The 12,779-nt window shown below is 51.9% G+C and overlaps 1 protein-coding gene across 2 annotated transcripts in view; it reads left to right on the forward strand.

The window, feature by feature from the left end:
• The first annotated feature begins 891 nt into the window (after positions 1–891).
• The window catches only part of TBC1D9B (TBC1 domain family member 9B), a 41,110-nt gene continuing 29,222 nt past the window's right edge, over positions 892–12,779 (forward strand). The window contains exons 1-5 of one of the 2 annotated variants that reach the window (XM_017863959.1): positions 892–1,031; positions 3,148–3,266; positions 8,575–8,803; positions 9,719–9,977; positions 11,578–11,785. In XM_017863959.1, coding sequence (XP_017719448.1) covers positions 8,656–8,803; positions 9,719–9,977; positions 11,578–11,785 — 615 coding nt within the window. In that variant the 5' untranslated portion in view covers positions 892–1,031; positions 3,148–3,266; positions 8,575–8,655. The remainder of the gene's footprint in view (positions 1,032–3,147; positions 3,267–8,574; positions 8,804–9,718; positions 9,978–11,577; positions 11,786–12,779) is intronic. The other variant, XM_017863960.1, reaches the window with a different exon arrangement.

Consider the following 12,779-nt stretch of genomic DNA (forward strand, 5'->3'; position numbering starts at 1 on the left):
TTGAGACGGAGTCTCACTCTGTCGCCCAGGCTGGAGTGCAGTGGCCAGATCTCAGCTCACTGCAAGCTCTGCCTCCCGGGTTTACGCCATTCTCCTGCCTCAGCCTCCCGAGTAGCTGGGACTACAGGCGCCCGCCACCTCACCCGGCTAGTTTTTTGTATTTTTTAGTAGAGACGGGGTTTCACCGTGTTAGCCAGGATGGTCTTGATCTCCTGACCTCGTGATCCGCCCGTCTCGGCCTCCCAAAGTGTTGGGATTACAGGCTTGAGCCACTGCGCCCGGCCAGTTATGAGTTTTGAGGCTAAAAGAAACTTCCTTAAACGGTCGGTAATAAAAATCAGTGAGTCATGGCAAAGGGAAGACATTATCTTTCTGTTCTTGATATGGAAAATAATGTTGCAGAATCATTGTCCTGTGAAGAAGCGATGAGTACATGACCAAAAATGTCTGGAAGACTTATTTCTGGAGGTGTGTCTGGCAGTTAAGAAAACCTTGTGTTGGTTTTCTGGATTTTGTGATATTTGTGATATTGTTCTTTTTTAGCTTTAATGTGTAACTCTGTACTTTCTCAGTCTAAAGCAATACTTGTTTTGTAGTCTAATTTGGTGTACTTAAAGAGGGCTTCCCAGAATTGTTTAAGCTCTGACCCCATGAAACTTGCATCTGCCTCTGCCTGCAAGCGTTTCTGAGTCAGGAGAAGAAGCAGATGCTTCCAGGAAGAAGTAGAAGGGGATTTTTTTGATCGGGATCAGACACTGGCTGAAGGCCTTTGACTGCGGGGATAATTCAGGACGTTTCCCTCGTTGGGCTGGACCCTTTGGGTAGCGCCACCATCGTTTCTGCTTCCGGCCAGACTCAGCCTTCAGGGGCCTCAATCCGGCCCTCCCCTCACCCACCATGTCTCTCTGCCCTGTTCCCAGGTCTTCTTGTGGGCACCCTGGACGTGGTGCTGGACTCCAGTGCCCGCGTGGCCCCTTACCGCATCCTGCACCAGACCCAGGACTCCCAGGTCTACTGGACAGTGGCGTGTGGTAGGTACCCTGAGTGGTGAGGGGTGCTGGGCAGGGCCTGCCCTGGAAGAGCCGTTGCTGAGAGGAAGGGGTGTGTAGCCCACATGCCTGGGCGGTGTTCCCTGCTGACAGCACAGTCCAAGGCTGCAAGAGGGAAGTGGAGGAGGCTTCGCTTCCATCTTAGAAAGGCAGCTCCACTGGTCATGGGGACAGAGTAGGAAAGGACAGCCCCATGGAGCCCCGTGTACCTCTGGGGGTGCAAGCGTGGGGCTAGCCAATGTCCACGTTCTCATGCCACCTTTTCTCAAGGTAGATATAGTTGGCCTCATTCAAAGACTCCATATTTGCAAATTGGCCTACTCAATAAAATGTATTTGCAATCCCCAAATCAATACTTCCAGGGATTTTGTGGTCATTTGGAGACATGGACACGTGTACATTCAAAGCAGTGAAAAATCTGAGTCGCCTGATGCCCACGTCCCCGGCGGAGGCAGAACAGGGCGACACTCTGCCTTCTTGATTCAGCTGTCATACCGCACTCGTGTGTCTCGTTCACGGTCTCTGCAGTGCCGTGTTTTCCCATGTTTGTGCTCATTGCTGTTGACTTGGCTGTTTAAAATGTCTCCCGAGCATAACGCCGAGGCACTCTTGTCCGTAAGAACAAGAAGCCTGGGTTGTGCCTTGTGCGTTAGAGCAGCTTCGTTCAGGCGTGAGTGACAGTGCTGCTGGCCATGAGCTCAATGCCAGTCAATCAGGGGCACGTGTTAATAAGGCCTCTTTAAACAGAAACACATGTAAACAGTTATGTATCGGTCAGTTGAGAAAAGTGTGATTAGAGGCTCGAGGAACCTAACCCTGTATTCCCCAGAGTACTGGTTCAGGATTCGCTAACTCACTGTTCGCGGCCACCTTACAGAATGTAACCACCGGAAAAACGAGAATCCGCTGTCTTGACTGAGGCTCTCTGCGTGCCTGGTGGATGGGCCTCCTGTCCCACCTGCGGGCAGCTGAGAACGATTCAGGGTGTCATTAACTCCTCATCCTTGTGTTCATTCAGCAGAGGCAAAGCCCCAGAAACGGGTGCTGGGGATGGGGGAGCCAGGCTCGGCAGAGATCTCCCCTCATCTCTTTGCGCTTCTCCCTGGGGCTTCTTCCCCGATTCTTTGATGGGAGCAAACAGTTCTTCCGGCCTTTAAAAGTGGCATCGTGCTGCCTTCTCTACATTTTTGTTTTGTGTGTTGTTGTTTTGAGACGAGATCTCACTTTGTCACTCAGGCTGCACTGCAGCCTCCGCCTCCCAGGCTCAAGCAATCCTCCCACCTCACCATCGTGAGTAGCTGGGACCACAGGCACGTGCCACTACGCCCAGCTAATTTTTTTTGTATTTTTGGTTTTGCCATGCTGCCCAGGCTGGTCTCAAACTCCTGGGCTAAACGATCCTCCTGCCTCAGCTTCCCAAAGTGCTGGGATTACAGGCATGAACCACAGCACCCAGATTTTCTCTACATTTTTAAAAATTTCCATTGGGCCTATGGAGGACAGGGACCCCCTCCCTCCTAGGTGGGGCAGACACTAGGTAAGAAGGTGGCCAGGAGGAACTGAAGAGAGGGACAGTAGCTACCTGTCTGCCCAGCAGGAGCCTAGCTAGCCAGGGGCCTGGAGTCTTGTAGGAAGCTCCAGCTGCTATCTGTGGATACCTAGATTCTCAGGAAAGAGCTGGACTCATTTTTACACAGTATGATTGTGTCTGATTAATCACATACATAGCAAAGGCCACATTAAGTTCTTTCAACTGGAGGGAAGGTATAAGTTAGCAAGCTTGCGGGCACGTAGACTGTTTCTAGGACACACAGGAGACTTAGTGACTCTTCCTGTTGGCTTCAGGGACAGGTGGATATGTTCACTCTCACACAACTGATTCAGCCTGGATGTTTCATTTTTCGTTTTTTACCAGGACCATTTATTACTTTCTTTATGCACATATTCATCAGTTTAAGAGGGAAAAGAGGAAGCAGCTTGAAGATTCTAGTCCCTTGGATTTAGCTAATTAGGTTGCCCACTTTCATCTCGCTTCTTTGAATGTGTGTTTAGGACCCGGTGAATTTGATTTTTCTTTTACTTCACCAACCTCTTCTAGGTTCTTCCCGCAAAGAGATCACAAAACACTGGGAATGGCTGGAAAATAACTTGCTCCAGACACTATCCATCTTCGACAGTGAGGAAGATATCACCACCTTCGTCAAGGGCAAGATACACGTAAGGTTTACTCGCCACTCCCTGTTCTCACCCTTCCCTGGCCGGCAGTGTTCTCGCGTATTATCCTATTCAATCTTCACGAGGTAGGGTGCGTCCTCATTTTACAAAGGTGGAGACTGAAGTGTCAGTGCTCTTTCTCTTGGAGTTGAGAGGGGCAGAGGAACTCATGACCCAGGAAAACCCCTTCTTACCCTGGCTGGGCACTGGAGGCTGCTGAAGCCTAGTGCACGGTTTCCATTCCTACCCAGATGCCTTGGAAAGCGTAGGCAGATAGACAGTTCTGTTTGCCAGAAGAGATGCTGGAAACAATGGGATATTTTGAGTTATTTTTTATTATAAAACTAATGTTATTTTAAAAGGCACATGCCCTTTACCCCAAAATTCCAATCCTTGGAGTTTCCCCTACAGTATATTCATATATGCAGAATATATAGTTTCAAGGGCCAGGTGTGGTGGCTCACACCTGTAATCCCAGCACTTTGGGAGGCAAGGCAGGAGGATCCTTTGAGCCCAGGAGTTTGACACCAGCCTGGCCAACATAGCGAGAACTTGTCTTTAAAAAATATATATGTATATATTTGTATACGCATATATGTATAAATAATACATGTATACACATATATATGTTATATATATAAACACACAGTTTAATATGTCACCCACCAGACTGTGTGTATTAGCAGAAAAACTGGAAACAGTGCCTCCCAGTCCCATGATAAGGGAGGAAAGCAGCTGTTCTTTCTTCTGCAACATGAGAATAATAATAGGTGCTGTGGCATTGACTGAGCATACACAAAGTGTATACATACACTGTGCTAAGTGCTGTGTGTTCAGGGGACTTGTTAAGTCATGTATGGTACACTTAGTGCAATATTTTGCTGCCATCAAAACAATGGTTATGAAAATTGTAGCAGTGTGTAAAAACTCATGGTGATCTCTGGGTTGTTTCCTCTTTGGGGATAATTAACAGGATAATGAGCATTTATCTGAATGTATGTGTCTTTTTTTTTTTTTTTTTTTTTTTTTTTTTGAGCCAGAGTCTCACTCTGTTACCTAGGAAGGAGTACAGTGGCACAATCTCAGCACACTGCAACCTCTACCCCCTAGGTTCAAATGAATCTCCTGCCTCAGCCTCCCAAGTAGCTGGGATCACAGGCACGTACCACCATGCTCAGTTAATTTCTGTATTTTTGGTAGAGACGGGGCAGGTGGTCGGGTACAGTGGCTCACACCTGTAATCCCAGCGCTTTGGGAGGCCAAGGCAGGCAGATCAGCTGAGGTCAGGAGTTTGAGAGCAACCTGGCCAACGTGGCAAAACCCCATCTCTACTAAAAATACAAAAATTAGCCAGGCATGGTGGCGTGCGCCTGTAATCCCAGCTACTCAAGAGGCTGAGACAGGAAAAGTGCTTGAACCCAGGAGGTACAGGTTTCAGTGAGCTGAGATCGCGCCACTACACTCCAGCCTGGGCAACAGAGTGAGACTCCATCTCAGAAAGGAAAAAAAAAAAAAAGGCTGGGCGTGGTGGCTCATGCCTGTAATCCCAGCACTTTGGGAGGCTGAGGCGGGTGGATCACAAGGTCAGGAGATCGAGACCATCCAGGCTAACACAGCGAAACCCTGTCTCTACTAAAAATATACCAAAAAAATTAGCCGGGCGGTGGGTGGCGGGTGGCCTGTCAGCTCCAGCCTACTCAGGAGGCTGAGGCCAGGAGAATGGTCGCTGAACCCAGGAGGCGGAGCTTGCAGTGAGCCAGATCGTGCCACCGCCCCACTCCAGCCTGGGTACAGCCACAAGACTCCGTCTCAAAAAAAAAAGAGTAGAGATGGGATTTTGCCATGTTGGCCAGGCTGGTCTCAAGTGATCCACCCACTTTGGCTGGCCTGCCAAAGTTCTGGGGTTACAGGCGTCAGTCACTGCACCTGGCCTGAATGTATATGTCTTGTCCTTTCTGTTAGGTTATTTCCTTAAGTTGGAGTCATGGGAGGGCTCTTACTAGGTCACAGTCGTGTGGTACAAAGTTGCTTTGCGCAGGCCCTTGTGTATTCCTGATACCAGAACTTCCCGTGCCTGGACAGACATTACCAAGTTTCTCAGCTCTTCTCGGTGCACTTTGGGGTTCAAGTGGAGACCTCATTGCCTCTATCTCCAGGAAAACAGGTGGGGAGTGTAGAAGCAAACCTTTACTCTCTGGTGAGCAATTGGGGGTGATAATAATAGTCGTGGCATTAATCACTGCCTCCTATGTGCCAGGCCCGAAAAACGCATCAGCAGAAAAAACTCTAAATGACTCATAGGCCAAGGAAGAAATGTAAATTAGAAAATATTTAGAATTGAGGCCAGGTGCGGTGGCTCACGCCTGTAATCCCAGCACTTTGGGAAGCCAAGACAGGCGTATTACTTTAGGTCAGGAGTTCGAGACCAGCTATCCTTCGCCAACATGGCGAAACCCCATCTCTACTAAAAATATTTTAAAAGTAGCTGGGCATGGTGGTGTGCGCCTGTAGTCCCAGCTACTCGGGAGACTGAGGCAGGAGAATCATTTGGACTTAGGAGGCAGAAGTTGCAGTGAGCCGAGATCACACCACTGCACTCCAGCCTGGGCAACAGAGCGAGACTCCATCTCAAAAAAAAAAAAAAAGAAAATGATTGAAATACTACTGCATGTCAGGATGTGTGGAATGCAGTGAGAGCAATACACAGAAGGAAATTTAAAGCCTTCAGTCTTACAAAGGAAGGAAGGATCAGCTGGGTGCAGTGGCTCACACCTGTAATCGCAGCACTTTGGGTGGCCGAGGTGGGCGTATCACGAGGTCAGGAGATCGAGACCATCTTGGCTAACACGGTGAAACCCCGTCTCTACTAAAAATACAAAAAAATTAGCCAGGTGTGGTAGCGGGTGCCTGTAGTCCCAGCTACTCAGGAGACTGAGGCAGGAGAATGGCATGAACCCGAGAGGCAGAGCTTGCAGTGAGCTGAGATCGTGCCACTGCACTGCAGCCTGGGCAACAGAGGGAGACTCTGTCTCAAAATACGCCGTGAAGAGCATCTGTAAAAAAGCAAAGCTCTAAGGAGAGAGGATGACAAAACAGCCTTAAACCAGTACCTTTAAGAATTTAGACAAAATGGGGCTGGCGTGGTGTCTCACACCCGTAATCCCAGCACTTTGGGAGGCTAAGGCAGGTGGATCACTTGAGGCCAGGAGTTTAAGACCAACCTGGCAAACATGGCAATACCTTGTCTCTACTAAAAATACAAAAAATTATCTGGGCATAGTGGTGCACACCTGTAATCCCACCTATTTGGGAGGCTGAGGCACAAGAATCGCTTGAACCTGGGAGGCAGAGGTTGCAGTGAGCCGAGATTGCACCACTGCATTCCAGCCTGGGCAACAGAGCGAGACCCTGTCTAAAAAAAAAAAAAAAAAGAAGAATTTAGACAAAATGGACACTTTATTAGAATAATATTTATTAGTTTCCAGTTGCTTCTGCAACAAATTACCATAAACTTAGTGGCTTAAAATAACACAAATTTGCCTAGGCACTATGGCTCACACCTGTAATCCCAGCACTTTGGAGAGGGATGTTTAGATCGCAACTGCGGTAGCACTGGTGGAAGGAAAGAAAAACCTTTTTTTCTTCTCCCCATTTAGGTTCTTGGCTGGGGCTCTGTTAGAGAAGACAGATTAACAAGAGAAAAACAGAAGTTTACTAATGTGTGTATCTCATATATTCATGGGAGAAACGTGGATGGGTAACTCAGAAGTTTAGTTTGAATTGGGTTTATACAGCCTCTTAACACAGGAACAGTCTACTTAAAGAGCAGTAACAGGACAGAGGAAACAGCTTAGGCTTCCAAGGGCAAGAAACTGTGAGAAGATAAATACATGGGATGAAACTAATGGAGTCGGGTTTGTTTGCAGATGCCTGCGGTGTCATCTCAGGGCTGATAGGAATCTAGAATTGTCTCCAGTAAAGGAGAATGTATATCCAGCTTTTAGGCAGAAAGGGGGAGAGCAGAGAGAGCTTTTCCTGTGTTTGCTGCTACTTACTTGCCTTCAACTCAAAATACTTCTTATGTCAAAAATGCATATTTTGGGACGGCATATTCTAGTTTCCTTCCCTGGCTACTCTGAGAAATAGAAGAAATCAGAACAGACCCCACCTTTCAGTCTTCACCTAGACTGGTGGCTGTCCTCGCTGCCCATGAACAGAGGGGTGGGAGGTGGCCTAGCCACCAGCACTGACCTTGACTTACTTTAGTTTATCCTGTAATTGTCTTTCTAGAAAATCAGCGTGTACATTTTGAGCTGACGGCACTACTGAGGACCTGTTTTACCCCAGGAGGCTTGGGGCTGGCTCTGTGGCCCAGGGGGTTGTCTGGGCACCCTGAGCCCTGCAACAATGCCAGCAGCAGTAAGGACAGGCCCTGAACCTGTGGGCCCTGCTGCTGGTTTGTGTGCAGAGCCAAGAGGCAGGAGGCCCCCAGCATACAGGGGGTCAAGTGCAGAACGTCCTCCAGGATGTGATAAGAGAAGCACTTTACAGAACAGAGCTGTGGGGTGATCCCATTTGGGCAAATAAAGGGGGAAAGAGGAAAACACACATTTGCTTGTGAATCCATCAGTGTTTGCATGTCTGGAAGGAACCAGGAAAGTCACTACAGAGGGCCAGAAAAGATTCCCTTTTCACTGAATACAGTTTTCTACTATATGCATTTTTTACCATGTTTATGGATAGTATGTTTCAGTAATTTTACATGAAAATAACTGAAATGTTCATTTTAAAAGTGTCAGGCCAGACACAGTGGCTCACTCCCATAATCCCAGCACTTTGGGAGGCTGAGGTGGGCAGATCACTTGAGCCCAGGAGTTTGAGACCAGCCTGGGCAACATGGCAAAACCTCATTTCTACAAAAAGTACAAAATTAGCCAGGTGTGGTGGAGTACACCTGTAGTCCCACCTACTCAGGAGGCTGAGGCAGGAGGATGGCTTCAGCTGTTGGGTTGAGGCTGCACTCCAGCTTGGGTGACAGTGAGACCCTGTCTTAATTTTTTTTTAAAGTCTCTGCTGGTGATGACAGTAGTTCAGGGAGTTGCAGGAGCTTTATCTGGAGAGTCACACAGGCAGCATCTGTCATCCGTGTGCCTTGACTGCAACCCAGCAAGAGCCGCTGACTGTTCCCACCTGTGCCTGTAGCCCGTAGACCAAGGTCCATGAGTCCTGGGTTCCCAGGGCCTCTCTGCTCCACGCTGTGACCTGTCCAGGACTGTGCAGGGCAAGCTCTTGTCCTCTTGTCTTCCTCCAGGGCATCATCGCAGAAGAGAACAAGAACCTGCAGCCCCAGGGAGACGAGGACCCTGGGAAGTTCAAGGAGGCCGAGCTGAAGATGCGGAAGCAGTTTGGGATGCCTGAGGGCGAGAAGCTGGTGAATTACTACTCCTGCAGCTACTGGAAGGGCCGTGTGCCCCGGCAGGGCTGGCTCTACCTGACGGTCAACCACCTGTGCTTCTACTCCTTCCTGCTGGGGAAGGAAGGTGAGCCAGCCCCTCAGTGTGCCCCAGCCCCCACACCCTCAGCCCCTCCCTGCCCTCAGCCTCCAGATTCTCCATCCCCACATGGCCACCAGAGGGATCTCCCTGAAACCCAAATGCCACCTTCGCAGTCCAGGGTGGGACTGTCCAGCCTTGGCCAGGCGTCCACCTGCTCCCAGTCGGCTTTTACCGTACCCACCACTCGCCAGTAGGGTTCTCCACATGGTGACTTCACATGCCTGCCCTGCCCTCTTCTGCTGAGCTGGCGTATTCGGGCACACGTCTGCCCCGAATTCCTGGTGATTCCATGCCATGCAGTGCCTTGGCTGTGTGCCACAGCCCTCATCTGCTGCAGGTCCCTCTCTGCAGACACCCCGGCCACAGGATGCGAGCCTGGTTCCCCAGCAGCTCCAGAAAGAGCCCCCAAGGTCTTAGCCATCCCCAAGCCCACCAAGCCTTCCTCCCTCCTCATCTCCCTCAGCCCACAGCCTCCCTGTGCCCCCTCCTGCCCTTGCCACTTACCTGTCACAACCAGGTGGCCAGTCACCTCCCGTCAGCAGGGGCTGGGTCCTGCTCTGTGTTGGCCGTGCTGTGCTGTGACTGTTCACACATCAGTGGGCTCCCACTTAGGGGAGCTGCGGGGTGGGTCTTGGTGGTTCCCCTCTGCACATTCGTTCCTTTCCCCTTCGGCCACTGGTGGGGCAGACACCATGTGTGGTTGGTCTGAAAGGCAGTGGACACCTCAGTGGCCTGGTCTCTCCACATGGAGGGCATGACCCAGCCCAGCCAGGCCTGGGCATGCAGGAAGTGCTGCCCCCAGAGAGCAGTTCCCTAGGGTGGGTCTGGGGTACAGATGGGCATCAGGAGCCTCACCCTGCCAGGCCCTAACCCGCGGTGTGTCTGTCCCTGCGGGCACAGTGAGCCTCGTGGTGCAGTGGGTAGACATAACGCGTCTGGAGAAGAACGCCACCCTGCTCTTCCCCGAGAGCATCCGTGTGGACACGCGTGACCAGGAGCTCTTCTTCTCCATGTTCCTCAACATCGGCGAGACCTTCAAGCTCATGGAGCAGTTGGCCAACCTGGCCATGCGGCAGCTGCTGGACAGTGAGGGCTTCCTGGAGGACAAGGTCCTGCCCAGGCCTGTCCGGCCACACAGGAACATCTCAGCCCTGAAGCGGTGCGTTACCCTCCAAGGCTGGGGTGGGCTCATGTGAGCCAGGTTTGCTGACCTTGGCTGGGACCCGCCTGGTCCAAGTATGTAGACCTGGAGAAAGTGTCCACATTTACCCCTCATGGGCTCCCCACTTGGGAGGGAAGCCATAAACAGATCATTGCAGTACTGTGTGGAGAGGCAGCAGGAGATAGCAGTGATGTCCTGACCACTATCGGGGAGGAGGCTTTTCACACTTTATTCCTCTTGGCCCTACGATGGGAAGGGTCTCTTACCATCCCTAGGTATCAGACAAGGAAGCTGAGGCACGGAGAGGTCAAGTAAGTTGCCTGAAATCCCTCAGTGAGCAGTGGAGCCAGGATCTAGCCATCTCAGCTGAGGTGCTCTGACGCCCCCAGAAAGGCTTTGGTGAATCTGGGCTCAAGTGCACGGCCTCCATCCCACCGTGATTGACAGCTCTCCTGTATATCCCGAGACTCTCTGGCCAGAGGACCCTCCCAGCCATGGGACCCCAGGGGTCCTGAGTTTGATGTGGAAGCAGACCTCTGGGTCTGAAGCCAGCCAAGGAGATGGGCCATGTGTGGGTCTGAGGTCCCTGCTGCCCTGTCCAGAGGATTGATAGATAGGAACACATCATAGCAGCCGGCCCTCCCAGGCTACTTATGTTTGGGTTTCTAGGTTGTAGCTTATGAGAAACTCAAGAGGCTGGCCAAGATCTCTGAGGTTCCCTGGGTCCCACAGCCAACCTGAGCACAGCCAAATTCACACCCATGTGTTCAGCAACCTCATTCCAACCAGGCCATTTCCTGCATTGCACCCACAGACTATGGTCTAGGCCCAAACTCTGGGGTCCACCCCCAGAAGCAGAAGATCGTGCCAGCATGTTGCCCTTGGGGTGTGGGTGCTGGTTGGCCGTGGGACCTTTTGGAAAGAATAGTAGAGATGGAGCGTGGCCATGCTGGCACTGCCGGTGAGGGTGCAGCCAGGCCCTGCTTAGGCCACGGAAGCCCAGGCCAGGCAGGAGGCTCCCTTTGGGGCTGGGAGAGGTTATGTGAACAGAGCCACCGAAGGGGTGGGGCCCTGGGCCAGGCCACTGTCACAGCCATGAGATACACAGGTGTGCACGTCTGTTAGCAGCCGCATGCTTTAGTTTTAGCTCCACACCTCCCTGTGGGGAGCTCCTCACCTCGGCTTCAAGGTGAAACCTGGGGTTAGGCCTGCCCAGGGTGGAAGAGCTGCCCAGAGCCACCCATCTGAGTGGGGCCAGTGCAGACGCTCTGGGCTCTGCCTGTCCTTCAGTACCGAGGGATGGGTTGCACATTGCCCAGGCCAGCGTCTAGGTGTCCTTTTCAAAGCAGTCTCAGGACACATTGCTTGCTGGCCGCTTCTCCGCTGGTTATGTGACTGTCTCACCTTCTGCCTGGTGACTCAGCGTGCATCTTCTATTGAACTCTCAGGTCCCTGAGCATGACTTCCTCCAGGGAGAACCCCAGGGATCCTGAATCTGATGTGGAAACAAGCCTGGGGAGGCCCCAAGGCTTCCTTGAGAGTGTGCTGGCCCTGACTTTGTCCCCTTTCCTCCTGTCCTCCCATCTTGTTTCCCCAGAGACCTGGACGCCCGAGCCAAGAATGAGTGCTACCGAGCCACGTTCCGGCTACCCAGGGATGAGCGGCTGGACGGCCACACGAGCTGCACCCTGTGGACACCGTTCAACAAACTGCACATCCCTGGCCAGATGTTCATCTCCAACAACTACATCTGCTTTGCCAGCAAGGAGGAGGATGCATGCCACCTCATCATACCCCTGAGGGAGGTCAGCATCCCCTAGTTGAGAGGCCAGGGCCTTTCTATCCCTGAGGGGTCAGTCAGCTCAGGGACCAGCCTGTCCTGCTCTACCCTGGCTTACTAGGGGCATCTGGGAGGAGGCCGTAGCCCAGACAGCCACATGTCACTCAGTGATGGGACAGGTGGAGGATGTAGGCCGAGTGAGCCCCTCCACAAGCACCTGCCCTGTGGGGGAGGCAGGTAACATGGTGGGGGCACACTGCTTGCCCTCTCGAGTCACTTGCCTAGTGGAGACAGGGTGCATGAATTTCCGTCAGGCTTGCCTTCTGGGCCCTGCAGTTGAATTTTGGCAAAGCACTGCTCTGTGGCTGGGCTTAAAGGACCCTGTTCCTGCACCGGTCCCACATGTCATTATCAGGCCACCTCACCAGTCCTCGCTGGACACACCACCTTGGCTGTGGCTCGGGCTCCAGCAGGCCACCAGAGGTCGGCTCTCCCCTGTGGGCGGCGTTGGCTCTCACTTGCTCCTTCTTGGGTTTCTTGGGGTTCCACAGTGACCCTGGTGGGAATAAGGCCATCTGTCCTGCACTACAGTGAAGGGGTGTGGACAGCAAGGATAAGGCACCTTGCCCAAATAGAAGACATGAGACTGAGTCAGGACAGGTCCCAAGGACTCCTTTTCCTTGTGGCCAAGCAGGGCACTGACTGTTTAATTATAAGAAGCAGTAAGTGGCCGGGCGCGGTGGCTCAAGCCTGTAATCCCAGCACTCTGGGAGGCCGAGACGGGCGGATCACAAGGTCAGGAGATCGAGACCATCCTGGCTAACCCGGTGAAACCCCGTCTCTACTAAAAAAATATAAAAAACTAGCCGGGCGAGGTGGCGGGCGCTTGTAGTCCCAGCTACTCGGGAGGCTGAGGCAGGAGAATGGCGTAAACCCGGGAGGCGGAGCTTGCAGTGAGCTGAGATCCGGCCACTGCACTCCAGCCTGGGCGACAGAGCAAGACTCCGTCTCAAAAAAAA

This window comes from Rhinopithecus bieti, unplaced genomic scaffold (genome assembly GCF_001698545.2).
Source record: "Rhinopithecus bieti isolate Rb0 unplaced genomic scaffold, ASM169854v2 scaffold_73501, whole genome shotgun sequence".
In the NCBI taxonomy this organism is placed as follows: domain Eukaryota; kingdom Metazoa; phylum Chordata; class Mammalia; order Primates; family Cercopithecidae; genus Rhinopithecus; species Rhinopithecus bieti.